Genomic DNA, 19093 nt, shown 5'->3' with positions numbered 1-19093 from the left:
GTGAAATTACAGTAAAAAAACATTAAATAGTGATGCAGCATTTAATATTTAAAGCTCTTATTATTACAGTCCTAACAATAACGAAGACGACAATGAAGATAAAACAACAAAGGGGTTGACAGCTGTGTTATTGATAAAGGTGCATGTGCATGCCAGTGACACACACTTAAATGTCATCAGGCACTGCAATGTTGTCTGGTCACGCATGCATTTGCATATGGACTCGCAAAGTGTATGTACACAGTACACAAACAGGCAGTGTTTGTGTGCTTAGAGGAGAATAATTGATGTTGTGGGCCTCATTGCACATGAATATATGATGCCCTGAATCCTGGGCTGTTTTTCTGTTAGAGAACAGGGTAATTGGCATCTAACCACACCTCCTTCGAGAGAGAGAGAGAGAGAGAGAGAGAGACAGAGAGAGAGAGAGAGAGAGAGAGAGAGAGAGAGAGAGAGAGGAAGTTATACAAAAGTGAAGAGAGAGGGAAAACAAAAAGAGCAATGCAGGATGGACTTGACAGAGATGGAGGGGAGAGAGTGAAAAAGTGACAGACAGAGCAAGAGATGCTGAGGCGGGACAGAAAGAAGGGATCGGAAGAGAAAGAAGAGGGAATTAAAGGCTGGCTAGTGGCACATGTAATGGAGGAAACCTGGTCATTAGCCAGCCTGGCGGGGAGCCTTTGATGTGCTACTCACACATCCTGCCAAGAGCACGGGAGCAGACCACTGGACACTAAACTTTAATAGTCGCCACCCACAGGGGACATGCTGCTTCTCACAAACAAGTGCACTCTGGTGTGTTCGCCTCAGCACTTTCACATGTGTATTTGATATGAAGGCAAGCACACATGTACAGTCCACTGTACACAGCCGGATATTAGAGATGCAGCACAGCATGTTCCAGTACAGATACACACAAAGTACACACATACAGTGGGAGTGGGAAAATCGAGGTAGAAATAACTGCAGTGGAAATGTTAAAAATACCCAAACAGCAAACAAAAGAGTTATTTACAGCACTTGTCCTTTACAGACGGAGTGAGGCTCTTCCTCATGAGTATAAACTTCTGTGAGAAATGATGTTATTACTAAATGTCACACAGCTTTTATTTTCCCGTCTGCGGCTGTAGAGAAAAATGCTTCGCTAAATGTGTCTCTGCTGACCGGATTATACGACAGCTAGTTAGGGAGCGTCAATAAAGTTCATTATCTAGACCTAAATGTACACATAAAATTCTGATTAATTTAGGTCCTCTGTGTACAAAGCATCAAATGAAAGTTCATAGTATATATATATATATATATATATATATATATATATACTCCTGATCAAAATTTTAAGACCAGTAGAAAAATTGCAAGAATTTACATTTTGTACTGTTGGATCTTAACCCATAGAGACCCAAACAGCCACCGGTGACACAAACCATCAAGAGATATAAACTGTTTAATAACTGTTAATCCACTAATCCTATCTATCCATGTAAATAATTGGTGTATAATACAGTTTGTCATCTTTTCATGGTCATCAGATATGACCCATTTGGACGTTCAGAGGCTCCGTAGTTACCGTGGCAACACTGTCATCTTCTACAACATTGATTCAAAAGTAAACCCATAGAGTTGGATCAACGACAGTGGATGGAGACACTCATTTTACCTTCAATTAGCAATATCGTTGCTGAAAAAGTAACTTCATTGTCATTTTTCTCTGTTTTGATATAATCAACTTTGAATTTACTCTGAGTTTTCATGAACATCTGCATGATCTGTGGATTAAATATAGGAAAATACATGATTTACATCAAAAATCACAATATTATGTTGTAAAACATGTGATTAGGCACTAGTCTATTAGGCAAGACTAGAATTGGGGGGTAGGACTGGATAAGCAGTAGCTTCTTCCTCCTCCCTTTCAGGCACAACAGTTGTTCCATTTTCTATTTGTGTTTAAGTTTTGTCATGTTTTGTTTTTCCTTTTTTCCTGTCTTGTATTATGTTTGTCTCTGAAATAAACTTAACAAATGAACAAACAAACAAACTGCAAAATACAGAGGATAATATTGTAAAACACAAAAAAAACAAGGGGATAAATCAGTTAAGAAAGGTAGAAATAGAGAAAAAAATCTTTTGGGAACTGCCACAAAAGTAGCACTGGGTCTGTATGGGTTAAGAAGGTTCTAAGAAGAGTTTCAAAATGCAAAAAGAAGAAATGGGACTAACACAAAAAAAAAAAAAAAAAAAAAAAAAAAATCTGAGTAAGCACTACCACTTGACTTTTTTGTTCCTTTTAAGAAATTCAAAATTATCTTCCTGCGTCCAACCTCAGCAGCGATAGCGCGTTGTGAGAGGCCTTGCTTATACAGCTCAACAATTGGACCACGTTCAAAGAAACAAATCTTTATTGCCTTTGCCATCAGGAGGTCATGACAGTGTAAATACCTGACAAGAAATAACATTGAATCCATATTTTTGCACAGATTTTGGCTTTTAAAGGCTTTGGTCTTAAATTTTTGATCAGTTCATGAACACCTATTTCGGTTTGTTGTTTTCAATAAATTGCTCACTCCAAATTTTTTTTTGTCTCACTCCCATTTCTTCTTTTTGCATTTTGAAACTCTACGTAGAACCTTCTTAAGATCCAACAGTGCAAAATGTAAATTCTTGCAATTTTTCAACTGGTCTTAAAATTTTGATTAGGAGTATATCTACGACAATAGCTCCGTGGGGGAATCATCACATTATAAGTCAACAAATTCATTACAATATGAAACGCAATACAACAAATACTCCTCACACAGCTTTATTAAGTCCCTTAATGTGTCACATTCATTCTGATAAACTGCCCTAAGAGATGAAAACCTCTATATCAAGTTGCCGTTGTGGGTCTATAAATAACACTTGATTGATGCATTTCTCAACAACAGCTAATGACGATACCGATGTCATGAGATTTACAAACCGGGCACACCTCTCTTGTGTGTCTGAATTAATTCTCACAAGAATTAGCGTGGCGTGTTTGATGATCATATGGTCATCTGGAAGGTAATTAAGTCGACTAGAGGCAAAAACAGTATTTCACTTGCGATTTAATTAAATTGATTTATCTTGCGTGATTATATTTATGGACTGAATACACTTATGCAAATTTTATAAAATGAGAATATATCATGTATCTATATAGTCAATATTAAAAGGTGGGTGATATACCAGATGAATAAGTATGTCTACTGGCTTTAATTTCCTGTACAAATCAATTTTTCCTGTAATGCCATGACATGTCTGAAGGGGGGCTGTAATGCTTCAATATCAGTGAATCATATTGTATTTTTTGATGATAGAACCACTAGAGAGCGCATTGAGAGAGACCCATTTTGACAGTGTGTACTGTCACTCCACACACCTTATAAACACACCAACAATTAACCTATGACAGAATTTAATCCCACTAAAGGAAATACATTTTGTCTTACAATTTTAATATTTTAGTTCAGTTTATAGTGTTTGTTGAACTGTCTTAACCCATAAACTAAGTGATACCTTTGTTAAAATTGCACTTATTTCTCTTAAGACATTTCAGGTTGTTCATATTTGTTCTGGTTATCCACATTTTTTGTGAAAGGATAGTTTGTAAATGTAAACATTTTCTTGTAATTGTAGCTTTTTTTTTTTACACTGAAACAAAGTAAAATTTGGATTTGTCATTATTTATACGTTATTGTGATAGTATTTTATTGATCTGACCCACTTGAGATCATATCTGCATGAATGTGGCCCCTGAATTACAATGATTATTGTAAACTCAGCTCAGAAATACCCCTTCACTCCCTCTCTTCAAATCCAAACTCAAAACCCATCTGTTTAAGACCTCTTTGTCTATGTGACCACAACTTTATTGTCCAATTTTTAACCTGTTTTTTGCTTTTCACTCTGTTTTATTGCTTGTTTTATACTGTCCTGTTTACTGTACGGTGTCCTTGAGTGCCAAGAATGGCGCCTATAAATAAAATGTATAATTATTGTTACCATTATTATTACCTAGCAAAGAAAAAACAATGAAAAGGCTCATTTATAAAAAAAGGACACTTGTAATTTGTAGCTTGGGTCACTGTTTTGCGTTCTTCTTCTTTTTTTAACACTTTCAGTGCCATGGGCCGATTAAATCGGCTTTACGAAAACAACCTGTAAAGTGCCACGGGCCGATCAGATCGGCTTTGGAGAACACGCCACATTTGTGTACAAACAAACCATCCACCCCCATTTCTTTCTCACATTTCGATGACGTTCTTTCTGTGTCCCCCTTTTGAGACCAATCAGATGGGAATTTGAGGTCACGCGACCGAAATAATATTTTTATATCTTTTCAATGTTTCTTATTCTCCGGTGTTTCATCAGAGGGAGCCCTCCATGCCGGGGGGCGGCTGTGGACTCCGGGGGCTGTGGCGCCTTCTCTCACTGGGGTCCGCTCCTTTCTGGTGGGTGGGGGTCCCAGTTGGCCCTCTCCCACTAGTTGGGATGCAGGGCTGTGTTGCTGGTGCCTGGTCGCCGGGGTCGGCGGCTGCATCCTGGTGCGGATGGCTCCCTGAGACAGCGCCTCCTAAATTGATGTTTTACTTTTACTTGTACATTTTTGTTCTGGTCTACCCGTGCTCAGTCAGTCTTCTTAAGTATGTGTGAGCTTGTGGGTTTGCATGTATATGTGTGTGTGTGTGTGTGTGTGTGTGTGCGCGGGTGAGTGGGTGGGTGTGGGTGGGGGGCGGTACTGATTTTTAAACTGATATGTAAAGCACTTTGTGCTACAGTTTTTAATGTATGAAAAGTGCTATATAAATAAAGATTATTATTATTATTATAAATTATGCAAATTACGATCAATAATGAATCGGCTGCGTCCGGTGCGTTTTGGATCTAATCAGCAATTGGTCGGATGTTATCGAGTGGTTTCCTGCAGGATTCTTCAAATATTATAAAAATGACGCGAAATACTGAAAAACGGCCAAATTCTGTTGCACTTTTAAGGCTTATTAGCCCCTTAACTGTCTGGCACTTAAAGAGTTAATAGATAATGCGCATTGTATCCCTGTCTTTACAAGATGTATAAATGTAATCACGTCTGTTCTGTTGATGTGCAGGGATAAAATTGTATTTGATTCTGAATCAAACAAACTATCTATCTGAAAACCGTGTAAAACTCAAAGTCCATATTTTTTCTCTGGAGACATTTCTGGCACAACAAAAATCCAAACAACCTGTATGTTTGTTAAAATATACATGCTGGGAAAGTCTTTCTCCAGTTTCAGTATAAAATTAAACTATTCTTGTATTCAAAACACTGGAAGATAAAAGAAATTTATTAGACTTAATACTTAGGTGTACCTTAAATAAAACCAAAATCTTTATAATATACATAATGGAATTCAACCTGTTTATATTCAATGTGCTCCTGACAGTATAATAACCCACAAACATACATGTTAAAGCATGTCATGTTAAGAAAAATAAACTAAAACTCTGTATATCTGTATGATTGTTGACTAAACTGAATATCCAAGCAATAATTTCAAGATTCCTTCAGGATAATCATTATGGGAATGCTTTATATATACATATATTTGTGGATCTACAGTATGTGCATGAACTGAGGCTTAAGATTAAACTGTTTTCTGTGGCACGTATTGATTGTACTGATGGATTGGGGTCTGCGTCAGCATGTTACGTTCCACAAAACAAAACCATAAATATCACGTCAGCTCTCAGGGTCAAGAACCATAAGACAGTTTGCTCTGTAAATCAGCACTGACAGTGTGTTTTGGTAGTACTTGAGGGATACTTCAAAGCCAGTGTATTTCCTTGCTTCAGCCTAATTAGAACGCACTGACAAACACAACTTTGGCTCAGTGGATTTAAGATCAACAGATCAAGCTTTGGCACGGATTTGTTTGCAGCAGAAACTGATTAAATAATCAGCTAGAAAATAGGCCAACGTTTGATATGAACAATATCATGTAAAATTAAACAACCATTGGTCATTCCCAGTAAAATTCTGTTTGTTGAGACCCGAAGCTTGTATATACAAACACACACAAATGGGTGCCTCTATGAAACCGGTACCTACAAACTGACAGAGGGGCTAAAAACTCAAACAAGATCTAGACTAATGTTATGAAGCAAGTTTGGAAGCACTTTGGGTCTATTTAACTAACATAAAAGGAACTACAGTCGTGGAAACAATTATTAGACCACCCTTGTTTTCTTCAGTTTCTTGTTCATTTTAATGCCTGGTACAACTGAAGGTACATTTGTTTGGACGAATAAAATGATAACAACAAATATAGCTCATAAGAGTTTAATTTCAGAGCTGATATCTAGCCATTTTACATGTTTTTTTTTTATAATAACCAAAATCACTTCAGTTCTTACATTAATATCTATGGCATTATACTGACAAAAACAGTGTTTTTAGGCATTCCATGTTTTCTTTCTGTCTGTTTTAGTCGCATGATACACACAGGAGTTAGTACTTGATTGTATAACCATTGTTTTTGATGACTTTTGATGGTCTAATAATTTTTTCTGCGATTGTATTTTTCAGATATAACAAGTTTTTATTTGACGTGCGCATACAAAAATCCTTTTTTTTAGTCTCTCACAGGTACAGTTTGGGAATCAAAATAAATACACAAGGCAGTATTTCACAAAAATGACCATTTTTGTAAAGTCACTCGCGATTTATTCATGTTTAAATGGTTCTACACTGTCTCAAATGGTTTGGTTCAAAACTGAAAAACTTTTGGCAGAGTATATTTAAATCTCTTTCTCATGTAACAGTGTCTCATACTGAACCTGAGGCAACAGTTGCAATATTTGGCATTACATCACATTCTTTTCATTTTAACCAAGAATCTAAAAATCTGATTGCCCTCACCACTCGTCTAGCTCGTAGACTAATACTACTTAAATGGAAAGATAAACAACCTCTAACATTTAAATCTGGGTTTCTGGATCTTTTACATCATTTAACATTGAAAAAAATTAGATATTCTACTGTATAAGAGGATGTGCCAATAAGTTTTTCAGTACCTTGCAACCTGTTCTGAATCACTTAAAAGAGGTAGATCCATCACTTATTCCACAGTAGTCTTATTAATACGAGTCTGTGACTAATATCTGTGTTCTTTATTTTTTATTTATTCATTATTATTGTTAATTATCATCTTTTTTATGGTGCAACAGGGTGGGAATGTTCATGGATTTGGGTATTAAAAAATAAAAAAAAAACGATGACTGTATTATGCTTTTCTAGATGACTCAATAAGTAATAAAAACACCTTGAACAAAGGAAATTAATGGGCAGGTTCTGCACGTAACACAAGTGGACACGATGGGTTATGCGCAAAACCTGGAATAAGACTGCAGATTCATGAAAAACCCACATGTCTGGATTAGGAAAACCACTAGGATCATCAAATGTAACACAGTGTCTTTATTTATTTATGGTATATAAGATCATTTCAAGCCATGATTTCCGGATAAAATGCACTAGCACCTAGGTAGCTTTTCATGTCCAAATTTTGGCCCCAATATTTGATTAAAAATTCATTAATTTTGGGATGGCTCAGAGCAAGAGTATAATTTTTGTGCATTTATTTCAGGTTATCATTAGGTACATCCTGGGGGGAAATACAGTTGCGAAAAAAATTATTAGACCAACAAAAACAATGGTTATGCAATCAAGTACTAACTCCTGTGTGTATCATGTGACTAAAACAGACAGAAAAGAAAACATGGAATGCCTAAAAGCACTGTTTTTGGCAGTATAATTGATGTAAGAATTTAAAAGATTTTGGTTATTATCAAGAAAAACATGGAAAATTGAAAGATATTAGCTCTGAAATTAAACTACTATGAGCTATTTTTGTTGTTAACATTATATTTGTCCAAACAAATGTACCTTTAGTTGTACCAGGCATTAGAATGAACAAGAAACTGAAGAAAACAAGGGTGGTCTAATAATTTTTTCCGTGACTTTATGTCTAAATTTCTCTTTTATTTTTGGATCTAAAAATCTGGCAAAGTGCCAGATACTAAAATAAACCCAGTTTCATGGAAAGACCAAATACATAAAGCCTTTTTACCTGTAGAAAAGACTACGTTTCTGGAAACCAACTTGTAATCGACGATGGAAAACTGAGGCAACTCGATCCGTGTCACCCCCGTTACAGCCGACTCGCCTCCTTTCCAGTAGAACTCGATGTCGTCTGTGGTGTAGCCATCTGCACAAGAAGAAACACACAAACACCAAGGTGTAACCATCTGTCTAACCATCACTGGAGACCAAGATATGCAGTGTTGCTGATCATCCAACTGGGCTGTCACTTGGGATGAAAAGAGAAAAAAAAAAAAAAAAAAAAAAAAGAAGCATGTTTGAAGTTGTTTCCAAGAACCAGACGTTGCTTTGAAAAGTCAGTAATAGGTTCAGTTGAGTTCACAAAAAACGCCAAAAAGAATCAAAAATAGTTGACATTTATTACCCTCTTGTTCATTTTTTTAAAAAACATATTTCGATTCTATAATTAAGTCCTAATAGAAGAACTTGGATACACTTGGCACCAGTTCAACTTAATCAACAAGGACACCAACAGGTCCTGATAATCCTAATCCTTGTTTTCTGGACCTGCTGTGTTTCATTTCCCTAGTGTGCAAGGTGTAAATCAGTTCCTGATAAGAAGGCCAAAATGAGAACACGCAGCGCTGTGGAGGTGTCTACAATATTGAGTGAAATAAGGGCATTAGCATTATCCAAACTAAGAGGAGGGCGCTGACACACAAATGGTTTCTTTAAACCTGATGTCGCAGGTGCAGCACAAGTTTATTTTTGGAACGACTTGAGGCGAATTCACCTGCACCACATGTCATAAAAACAGTCATTGCTTTCTCTCCTTTGTTGTTCTGTCATACGAACTTAGTCCTACACAAAGTCTACGATACAAAGGCTGATTTTTATACGTATAAAACTACTTTAATCTTTTATAGTTCACTCATAGAAAAACTCTGAAATTCATATTTTCAACCTTAGTGTGTTATTGGGGGACATAACAAGACTTTAGTACTTTAATTTTTTATTGTTATGTAGTAAATCAAGGTTAATGAAGTTATCATATTTGGTTCTGTAGTCATAAGTGGCAAAAAAAAAAAAAAAAATCCAAGAAATATACGTAAAAAAAATTTAAAAAATACATGTAAAGTGATACCTGACAAAGCAGGTACACTCACTGTTCATACAGACCCTGTAGACCACATTGGACCTGATTGTTGACTCACTGTCCTCACTGGAACTGTTGCTGTCACTGTCTTGTAATGCATGCAGAAATGACCAAAAATAGTCACTTTCCCAATAAAGGGTTAAATACTAATCTGTATTTCTTTGCTGCTGATAATCTGTCCAGAGTAAAAGTTGAAAAAACACACATTGAAGATGACTAGACCTTAGACTTAAATTCGAACATAAGTAGACAAAAGAAATTACCAATTTAAATAGGACACTCCGATATGTTGAAGGAAATAAGTAAAAAAAAAACAAAAGCAAAGAGGTTTTGACAGAATCTAATCTTAGTAACACTGATTTTTTAAAGAAACATATCCACACAAAGTTGTACTAAAATAATACTAACGGTATGACTCTACTTCATGAGAGAGATGGAAGATTTTCAAACAGGAAGTGGTGAGTTGAGTAGTTTTCACCCACAAAATAGAGACTTTTATGTGTATTATTACAATCATATATACATGTCATTATTAGTTTACACCTCAAAAAACATGTTTTAGTGTTTAGCCCTTTAAACCCTAAGCCTAAAATGATCCGCCTGGACTTTTTTTGTCTTATTTTGACAAACTGAAAGGTTAGAAAATATGCTGAGTGAGTCTGTTTGCCTGTTTTTCCAAAGGACTTTTTTTTTTTTTCTCAGATCTTTCAAAATCTATCAAACAATTACAAATTACTGCATGTTATAATTCTGCTAAAACAGCTTCTTCTCCAGCTTCTAGTACAGGCATGAGTGAAATTACCGTAATGACCCAATAAAACCAATATAGCGCAATGTCTCTGGTTTCAGAAACCATTGGAATTTTTCTAACTGAACAAACCGTGAAAGTGTTACAGCCATCCAAACTGCATAAGCACAGGGTGTGTCAGCGATGACACGTTAGGTTTTAAAGAGTCAATATCACTTTTATGATGTCTAGGGTGTAATATTCATAATACAGTATTTTAAGGACTTGCAGACACCCTATTAGGAGGACTAAGTCTGATATGTGGTTATAGCTGTGTTTTTAACCCTTAAGGGTCCACGGTCATGGCCCCATGACTGAATCACATGGCATATTCAACATGTCATAGCGTCGAAAGTCAGTCACGTAGACCACTGGGGATAATTGGATTTGAAAGTGCGGACTCGAAACACTCTACCACTTTTTATTTGATGTTGATAGAGCAAATACAACTGGAGATATGACGGTTTGAAACCAGAGTAAACAAATCTGAGTAAAAGTATGAAAATGAGGTGGTGGTGGTGGGGTTTGTTAGATTTCTGACCACATCTTCGTCAGTTTTTGTCCGTTTTCAAAATGGAAAAAACTGGCTGAATCTGCAGATTCTAATCCACAGACTGCATTACCATTACAAGTAAAGGTGAGAATGACCCCCACCTGAAACCGTGAGGTGTTTTTATGTCAAATATTTGAGTGTAGCTTTAATTTATTACAATTTTAATTTTATATAGCTAATATTTGGAACTAATATTCACTTTTAAAGTCTTTGAAAAGGTTCGTTGAGAATCTTTGTGTTATTTATACAATAAATTACGGTCTACTCTCGTTAAACCGCCCGCCGTTATACCGCCATTTCCGCCTATCGCCATTCGCCAGCCCAGTTCCATGCACAAACAACACTTGTACCATTGATTTCCCGACGGTTATACCGCCAGCGTGATTGCCATCGAGTACACATAAATTTTAACAATGCACTGAAACAAACGCGCCAGACGCTGATCGCGACAAGCTACGAGTAGGTCTACGGAACGGCCACCGTTCATTTATCGCAGAACACTCAGTAGGTCAGGATGTCGGGAAGAGGACGCGGGATTAAGCCAAAGCCTCAAGATGATGGGGTGTCATTTCCCGACACGGTATAATAATGCTTAAAATGTTTCCCCACTTTAAATGATCCCTTACAACATAACAGAATCAAGATTTATTTAGAAACGCAATTAGAACGGGTTAACGGAGGCAGCATAGACATCATATAGTAAAGACATGCACATTATGGACGCAACCCGTTGTAAAGCCATTTTCGCGATACCGCCAATTTGGCCGTGAACGGAAGTTGGCGGTATAACGAGAGTAGACTGTATATACATTTTTCAAATCAGATTTTATATTATTTGTGTGTTTTTTTGGCCTTTTGTGTTGATATAGTAGGTTAAAGTGAAAAAATAATAGACAGATGATGTAGATGAAGTTGTGCTGAAAAAAATAAATAAATAAACATGGGTATAATAAACATTTCTTTATATAGCATATAAAACGTAGAATCAAAAGTACTCAAAAACAGCTAAAATAGGCTCAGACCCCTAAGGGTTAAGGCAGGGCTGTCAAACTCATTTCAGTTAAGGGGCCACATCCATCCTAATATGATATAAAGTGGGCCGGACCAGTACAATAATATAAACAATAGGATAAGAACTTTTGAGTGAAAAAAGTAAATTCCATAAAATGAAAAATACACTTAAATATGCTTAAATATCCTACAATACACATAAAACATTCACTTAAATATGCTCAAAAATCCTACAATACACGCAAAAATACACTTAAATATGCTTAAATATCCTACAATACATGCACAAATACACTTAAATATGCTTAAATATCCTACAATACGCACAAAAAATACATTTAAAATTCCGTAATTAAAATGTTTACATCTATAAATTGTACTTGAACATAACATGAACAAATATGAACCTAAAAATTCTTCAGTAAAATAAGGGCAATGTTAACAATATTACGCTTTAGTTTATTATTTACACACATGAATCCCAACTCAGAGATTACAGGGGATCTACAAATACACCAGACATTAAATAACAGGCAGAATATTACTAAAATTCCACATACTTCTCTTAAGACATTTCAGATATTCACATTTTTTTTTGGGTAAAATGTGAACATTTTTGTGTAATTTTACATTTTTTACACAAAAAACAAAGAGACAAATTTGCAGTTTTCATTATTTATAGTTTATTATGATAGTATTTTACTGGTCTGATTCACTTTAGACTGAATTGACCAAAAATTATTTTAACATCCTTGATTGTTAATATTTTCAGTGTAATTTTTGCATTTCACAAATTCATCCCATTGGCCAGATTGGACCCTTTAGCGGGCCGGATTTGGCCCCTGGGCCGCATGTTTGACACCTGTGGGTTAAGGTAACTTTACTGAAGATGTTTACAATGTCTGAAGAAGATGCGGAAACATCAGATCTAATGCAAATGCAAGTTGTTATGCTGCTATATCATTTAATTTACAGTTTTAAATATAACCCTTATGTTTCAATACTGTTTACACATTTTAAACCTATGGAGACACTGATATATGATGTATAGAAAAATATGAACCTACTATTGTTTCATGTTTTTGTCCAAACATCCTTGAAACTAAGGCTGCACACATGAAAAGAAAAATATCCCCAGATCGACACTAAACATTTCACTGAGAATATTTCTTTCTCCTACTATAGAGTGTGTTGGATGCCAGGTCTGAGGACTACTCACAGCTCTCTATCTCCAGAGTACAGTTCTGCTCATCCAGGGGATACCTTCTGAGATCCATCATACATGCCGCTGTTGTCGTTATCCTGCAGAAGAAGACAGAGATAGAGTAAGAGAGGAAAATCGCAAACGGTCTTGACGGGAAGATGTATGGGGGAAGGAAAGGAGGAAGGAATAATATATTTTCTGACCTATTTGAAATGTTATTACCAAAACAGCAGGGGATTATGGGAATTCAATTAGATTAAAGCATTAAGGTGATAGCACAGAAGAAACTAAATGTCCATTTGTCTTTAACCTAAGTTCCTCAGTTGGCTTCATATTACTGGAGACTATTGGCATTGTCATCTTAAAATAAGATTATTGCACCACCTCCGAGATGAAATGCTGACTGTGTAACTGTATCCATGATTATACAATAGATCACACACAGACAAGAAGACATCAGAGTTTTTTGCTTGATAATTTCAAATCCCCTTTGGCAAAATCGGACACCCTCCACCTGGGAATTAAGTGTAAATTTGTTCAAAAACAGTGATCAGTTTCAGCTTTGTCAGTGCCTGCTCATCAGAACTGGGTCACAGGGAGCTATCCTTTTGTTTATCAAGATATATGAGCTCAAACGGCTGATAATCAGACAGTTAAAATAGGCAGCGGAGTGAAATGCAAATTCTAAAATGATTTAGGCTAAGTCTGCCCTGATTAAAAGCCGGCTGCTTGGCAGTTAGCCACTGGATGTCTTCATTGAGCAGACATGTAGATGAGGCGACGGAAACCCATTAGGTGTGAATATTATACAGTTACAATACCATAGAATTAAATCTGCGAGATATATTGCGATATACTGGAGCTGCTAAGTTAGGTCATATAGTAGATCGCTTCCGCTTATTTCATTTTTTCATTCTTAGCATCATCAATGCACTTCAGACAGATTCGATCAGACTCTAAATCAGGGGTGTCAGACTCATTTTAGTTCAGGGGCCATATTCAGCTAAATTTGATCTGAAGTGGGCCGGACCAGAAAAATAATAACATAATAACCTATAAATGATGACAACTCCAAATTTTTCTCTTTGTTTTAGTGTAAAAAAAAACAAGTTAAATTATGAAAATACTATTATAAACTATCAAAAAAAAAAAAAAAAAAAACTGAAAAAACTGAAAAAACTGAAAAAAACTGAAATTTAAATAAAAAAAAACTAAGAAAATTCAGTGCAATTTTAACAATATTAGTCCTCCACTTCTCATTTGTCCATGTACATTATGGATCAGATCTGCAAAGACACTAAACACTGAAGAACAGACAGAAAATAGTTCAAATTGGGCTGAATTTTCTAAAGACATTTCAGGTTGTTCATATTTGTTCAGATAACTCACATTTTATTGTTACAGGATAGTTTGTAAATGTAAATATTTTCATAATTTAATGTTATTTTTTGCACTAAAACAAAGAAAAAAAAAAGTTGTTAATTCTAGATTTTTTTTGGCTTAATTGAAGATTATTTTTTTTCCTTAATTGAAGATTTTTTTACTTGAAGATTTTTTTTGGCTTAACTGAAGATTTTTTTTTACCTAATTTAAGATTTATTTTTTTTTACTTAACTGAAGATTTTTTTGGCTTAATTCAAGATTTTTTGCTACATTTGAGATTTTTTTTGGCTTAACTGAAGATTTTTTTTACTTAATTGAAGATTTTCTTTTAGTTAATTGAAGATTTTTTTTTTTTTTTTTTTTACTTAATTCAAGATTTTTGTTTTTACTTAATTGAAGATTTGTTTTGGCTTAATTCAAGATTTTTTTGCTAAATTTGAGATTTTTTTTTGGCTTAATTGAAGATTTTTTACTTAACTGAAGATTTTTTTGGCTTAATTCAAGATTTTTTTTACTTAGTTGAAGATTTCTTTTTGACTTAATTCAAGATTTTTTCCTTCATTCAAGCTAATTTTTTTTTTTTTTTTTGCTTAATTCAATTCAAGACTGTGGAATTTTTGCACTCGGCAAAAACATCCCAGGGGCCGAACTGGACCCTTTGGACCCCCGGGCCGCATGTTTGACACCCTTGCTCTAAATGAAGAGCACATAAATATAGCGTCATCCTCTGACACTGTGATACCAATCTGTATTCAGCATGTTACTAAGCCCTACCTGACATACATTTATGTAACAGCTCATATCACAAACACCACGTCACACATCTCCCTCTCCCTTTGATCTCTTGAAAGCATTGAGAGGTCCATAAGTAGCCCACGAGGCTAAGTGCTATGAACTCCACTTGCATAATCAAGCATAGCCGCATGACTGTAAAGTATGAACACTGACAGATATGAGCACAAACAGACACACGAGCACGCCAGCCAACACACACAAACACTTTCCACTTTGCGCTGGAATAATTCAAAGCATGCATCCATATTCATAGGTCACAGTAACTCTTCTGAACCTGCCTGTCTACAAGATCAATGGAAATTCAAACAAAGGCTTTATGGAACAAATATCAAACAGCAGCTGCCGGCTTAATGGCACACGAACACACCTTCCAACCCGTCCGCAGCTCTTTTCACGAGTGATTTTTGACCAAACCCTAAACCTTCTCTCAAAAAAAACAAACCAAAAAAAACAAAAACAAATGCAGAGGTGCCCTTAGGCGTGACACTTAATCCTTCATCTGCTCACTGGCCAGCAGCAGAACACTGCCAGGATCTCAGCTTGGGTTTAAACACAAAGACCCAGTGCTACTTTTGTGATTTATCCCCATTTATCATAATATCATCCAAATATTTTGTATTTTTTACATTTAATTTACTGATCATTTGGTTTAATCATCATGGTGAGATTACATTTGAGGGTTATTAAACCCAGGGGTGTCAAAATCATGTTAGTTCAGTGGCCACATACAGCCCAATATGACCTGAAGTGGGCTGGATCATTAAAATAATAACATAATAATATATAAAACATAGCAATTCCAACATTTGTATGCCTAACTTCTGTGTTTTAGAGTGAAAAAAGTAAAATTATGATATCACAATGTTTACATCTACAAACTATCCTTTAAAAAAATGTGAAAAACACGAACAATCACGAACAATATGAAATTTGCTAAGAAAAAAAGTGCAATTTTAAGAATTGATGGCATAATTTTACAACTTACAGATCACAGTGGATCTACAAATACACAAAACATTTAATAACGGGCAGAATATTAGTACAATTACACTTAACTCTCTTAAGACATTTCAGGTTGGTCACATTTTTTGTAAAATGTTAGTCTGTGAATGGAAAAACTTTTGTGTAATTTTACTTTTTACACTAAAACAAAGAGAAAAAAAATGTGATTTTCATTATTTTTAGCTTATCATAACAGTATTTTACTGGTCTGACCCACTTTAGATCAAATTGACCTAAAATTATTTTAACATCCTTGATTGTTAATGTCTTCAGTATCATTTTTGTATTTTATTAATTCATCCCGCAGGCCGGATTGGACCGTTTGGCGGGCCGGTTTTGGCCCCCGGGCTGCATGTTGGGGACCCCTGCCAAAAACAGAGAAAACTTAAAGTAGTGTATGACATTCGTGAGCATGAGCATGACCAGTACAGGTACTCTTTAATGTTGACAGTGTGTTCAGTACTAATATTGTCAATGAATATCTCAAAATACTGACAAAATTTGAATTTATCGCAGATCTACCTGTATTTAAACTTGAAGATAAATGATAATTAACAAGGATGACATTTCAGACACTTAAGACATTTCAGGTTGTTCATGCTACTCATATTTATAAGGAAACTTTGTCGATGTAAACCTTTTCATAATGTAACTTTACTTTTTTCACTGTTATTATTTAACTGGTCTGATTTACTTCAGATCATATTGGGCTGAATGTGGCCCTTAAACTCAAATGAGTTTGACACCCTTGATTTAAACAATAAAATATCCAGCCTCTGTTGCATTTTTGACAAGTTTTTGAGAGTGCATTTGAGGTTTCATTGCAAAAAAACCCTGTATTGATAAATCAGTGTTGGAGTTTATAATATACATAAAAGTGTCAGTCAAAACAGGATGGAATAACAGAAAAAGACAAAGAGAGGAATTGAAGTTTGACAAATTTTTACTAAATAAGGCACTCAGAATGTAAATCAATAAGAGATTTATAATGTTGGTCATGAACTGTGAACTGGAACACACTGGACAACAAATATTTGAATTTTGGTCCAGGAGTGTTTTTTTGGGGGGCTCTTTTTTTCTAAATCAGTCCAACTGCTTTTTGGCACCTGGTTGAACTCCAAAAAGCAGATACATGGTCACAACGCAGTAAAAAACACAGCAAAAATAAATAAATAAATAAATAAAGGAAAATCACCACAAAACTGTAAACAGTAAAAAAAAAAAAAAAAAAAAAAAAAAAGCATTAGGAAAATGGTCTAAAAGATTAAAAAAAAAAAAAAACTTCTATTTTTATAGTGAGTCTGTCTCATTCACCCCCCATTTCACAGGCTGTGGGGGTGCACTGAGCATGCTCAGATGTCTATGGAAAGAACACGGTCTACTCTGTCAGCACGTTTCAAAATGTTTCCTATTGAGCAAACGGTTGAATTTTTATGAATATTTAAAATTAATCATACATTCGGAACGCTCACCACAGACACGTCAGGGGTTAAAGCAGTATTTTTCAACCTTGGGGTCGGGACCCAATGTGGAGTCGCCTGGAATTCAAATTGGGGTCACCTGAAATTTCTAATAATTGATAAAAAAAAAAAGAAAAAAAAAAGTACTAGTAAAAAATATATGGTGAGTTGATAGAGACAATCCCAATCCATAAAAGACATGACAAACTGAAGCTGAAACTGAAGCACTGTGGTATTGTTTATCTTTCAAATGTTCAGTGTCTTGGTTTCAGATGGTGCAGCTCTTTCATAATTCACAGTTTGAGTTACTGTTTGTTCAGTATTAATTGTCAGCCTTGTAAATCCAAGCTGGACTGACTGTACATATCCTGACCAAGGAAAATAAAATTCTCACTTTGTGCAGTAAACTACATTTGCCTTTTCTGCCTCAGTCCATAATAATATACATTATATAGACTAAATATCGTCTAAAATTAACGATTATTTGCAACATAGTGTAGCAAACTATCACATGATCAAAAACAAATTAATTTTAGCCAGAAAATAAAAACAAAGTCTCAGTTTTGAATGTCTGGGGTCGCCACAAATTTATGATGTTAAAATGGGGTCAGGAGGGAACCACTGGGGTAGAAGGTTAAGCAGAACTAGGGATGTAACAATATGAAAATTTCATATCACAGTTATTGTGACCAAAACTATCACGGTTATCATTATTATCACAGTATTGTTGAAACTGTGCTCAAAATGTTCACAAAGTACTAATAAACACACTGAAATAATTTAACCAAGTTGTATTAAAAAAATTAATTAATTAATTAATTAATTAATTAATTGGCACAATGTACCTTCTGTTGGCAGAAACATTCAAATATTAACCCTTAGTGGTCTGAGCCTATTTTGTCCGTTTTTCAGTACTTTTGATTTTGCCTTTATATACTATATAAACAAATGTTTACTATACCCATGTTTGGGATCTTTTTTTTCAGCACAACTTCATTTGTATCATCTGTCTATTATTTTTTTCACTTTAACCTACTATAAAAACATAAAAGGCCAGAAAACACAAAAAAATATACAAAATCTGGTTTGAAAAATGTAAAAAATTCATTGCATAAATAACACAAAGATGCTTAACGAACCTTTTCACAGACTTTAAAAGTGAATGTTGGTTCCAAATATTAGGTTCATAATAGGGATGTCCGATAAAATCGGCCCACCGATATTATCGGCTCGATATTGGCATAAAAATGTAATATCGGTGAATATCGTTATTGGTTTTTTTGCCTATCATTAAAACCGATAAAATAATGCCTTGGTTTCACCGGCATTTACCGACGTGTAAATGAAGCAATGTTTGTAGCTGAAAGAAACGTGCAGTTTTCAAAATTGTACAGTAGAGTTTCCACACTGTAATAGACTCATGGAGGGAGGGAGAGAAAATAAAAAAACATGGCATTTCTTCCACAACTTAAGTTGAAGTATGTATTCTTTGCACAGACAGTGTTTACATTTTGAAAGCCTTGTTGCGTTTGAGAATGCATCCAATGGGCATCACAATAAAGTTAGGCATGATGTGTTAATTCCATGACACGAGATATGTGATGTTACCTAAAATTAGTTTAATATCCCACATAT

At 35.1% G+C, this 19093-nt stretch overlaps 1 protein-coding gene across 4 annotated transcripts in view; it reads right to left on the bottom strand.

The window, feature by feature from the left end:
• The window catches only part of LOC115434573 (gamma-aminobutyric acid receptor subunit beta-3-like), a 158595-nt gene that overhangs the window by 33771 nt on the left and 105731 nt on the right, over positions 1 to 19093 (bottom strand). For all 4 annotated transcript variants that reach the window (XM_030156612.1, XM_030156620.1, XM_030156633.1 and 1 more), the window contains 2 exons: positions 12834 to 12916; positions 8136 to 8273 (listed from right to left, as the gene is read on the bottom strand). In XM_030156612.1, coding sequence (XP_030012472.1) covers positions 8136 to 8273; positions 12834 to 12916 — 221 coding nt within the window. The remainder of the gene's footprint in view (positions 1 to 8135; positions 8274 to 12833; positions 12917 to 19093) is intronic.

This window comes from Sphaeramia orbicularis, chromosome 2, assembly GCF_902148855.1.
Source record: "Sphaeramia orbicularis chromosome 2, fSphaOr1.1, whole genome shotgun sequence".
NCBI classification, from domain to species: Eukaryota; Metazoa; Chordata; class Actinopteri; order Kurtiformes; family Apogonidae; genus Sphaeramia; species Sphaeramia orbicularis.
This window is presented reverse-complemented; position numbering and strand designations above follow the sequence as displayed.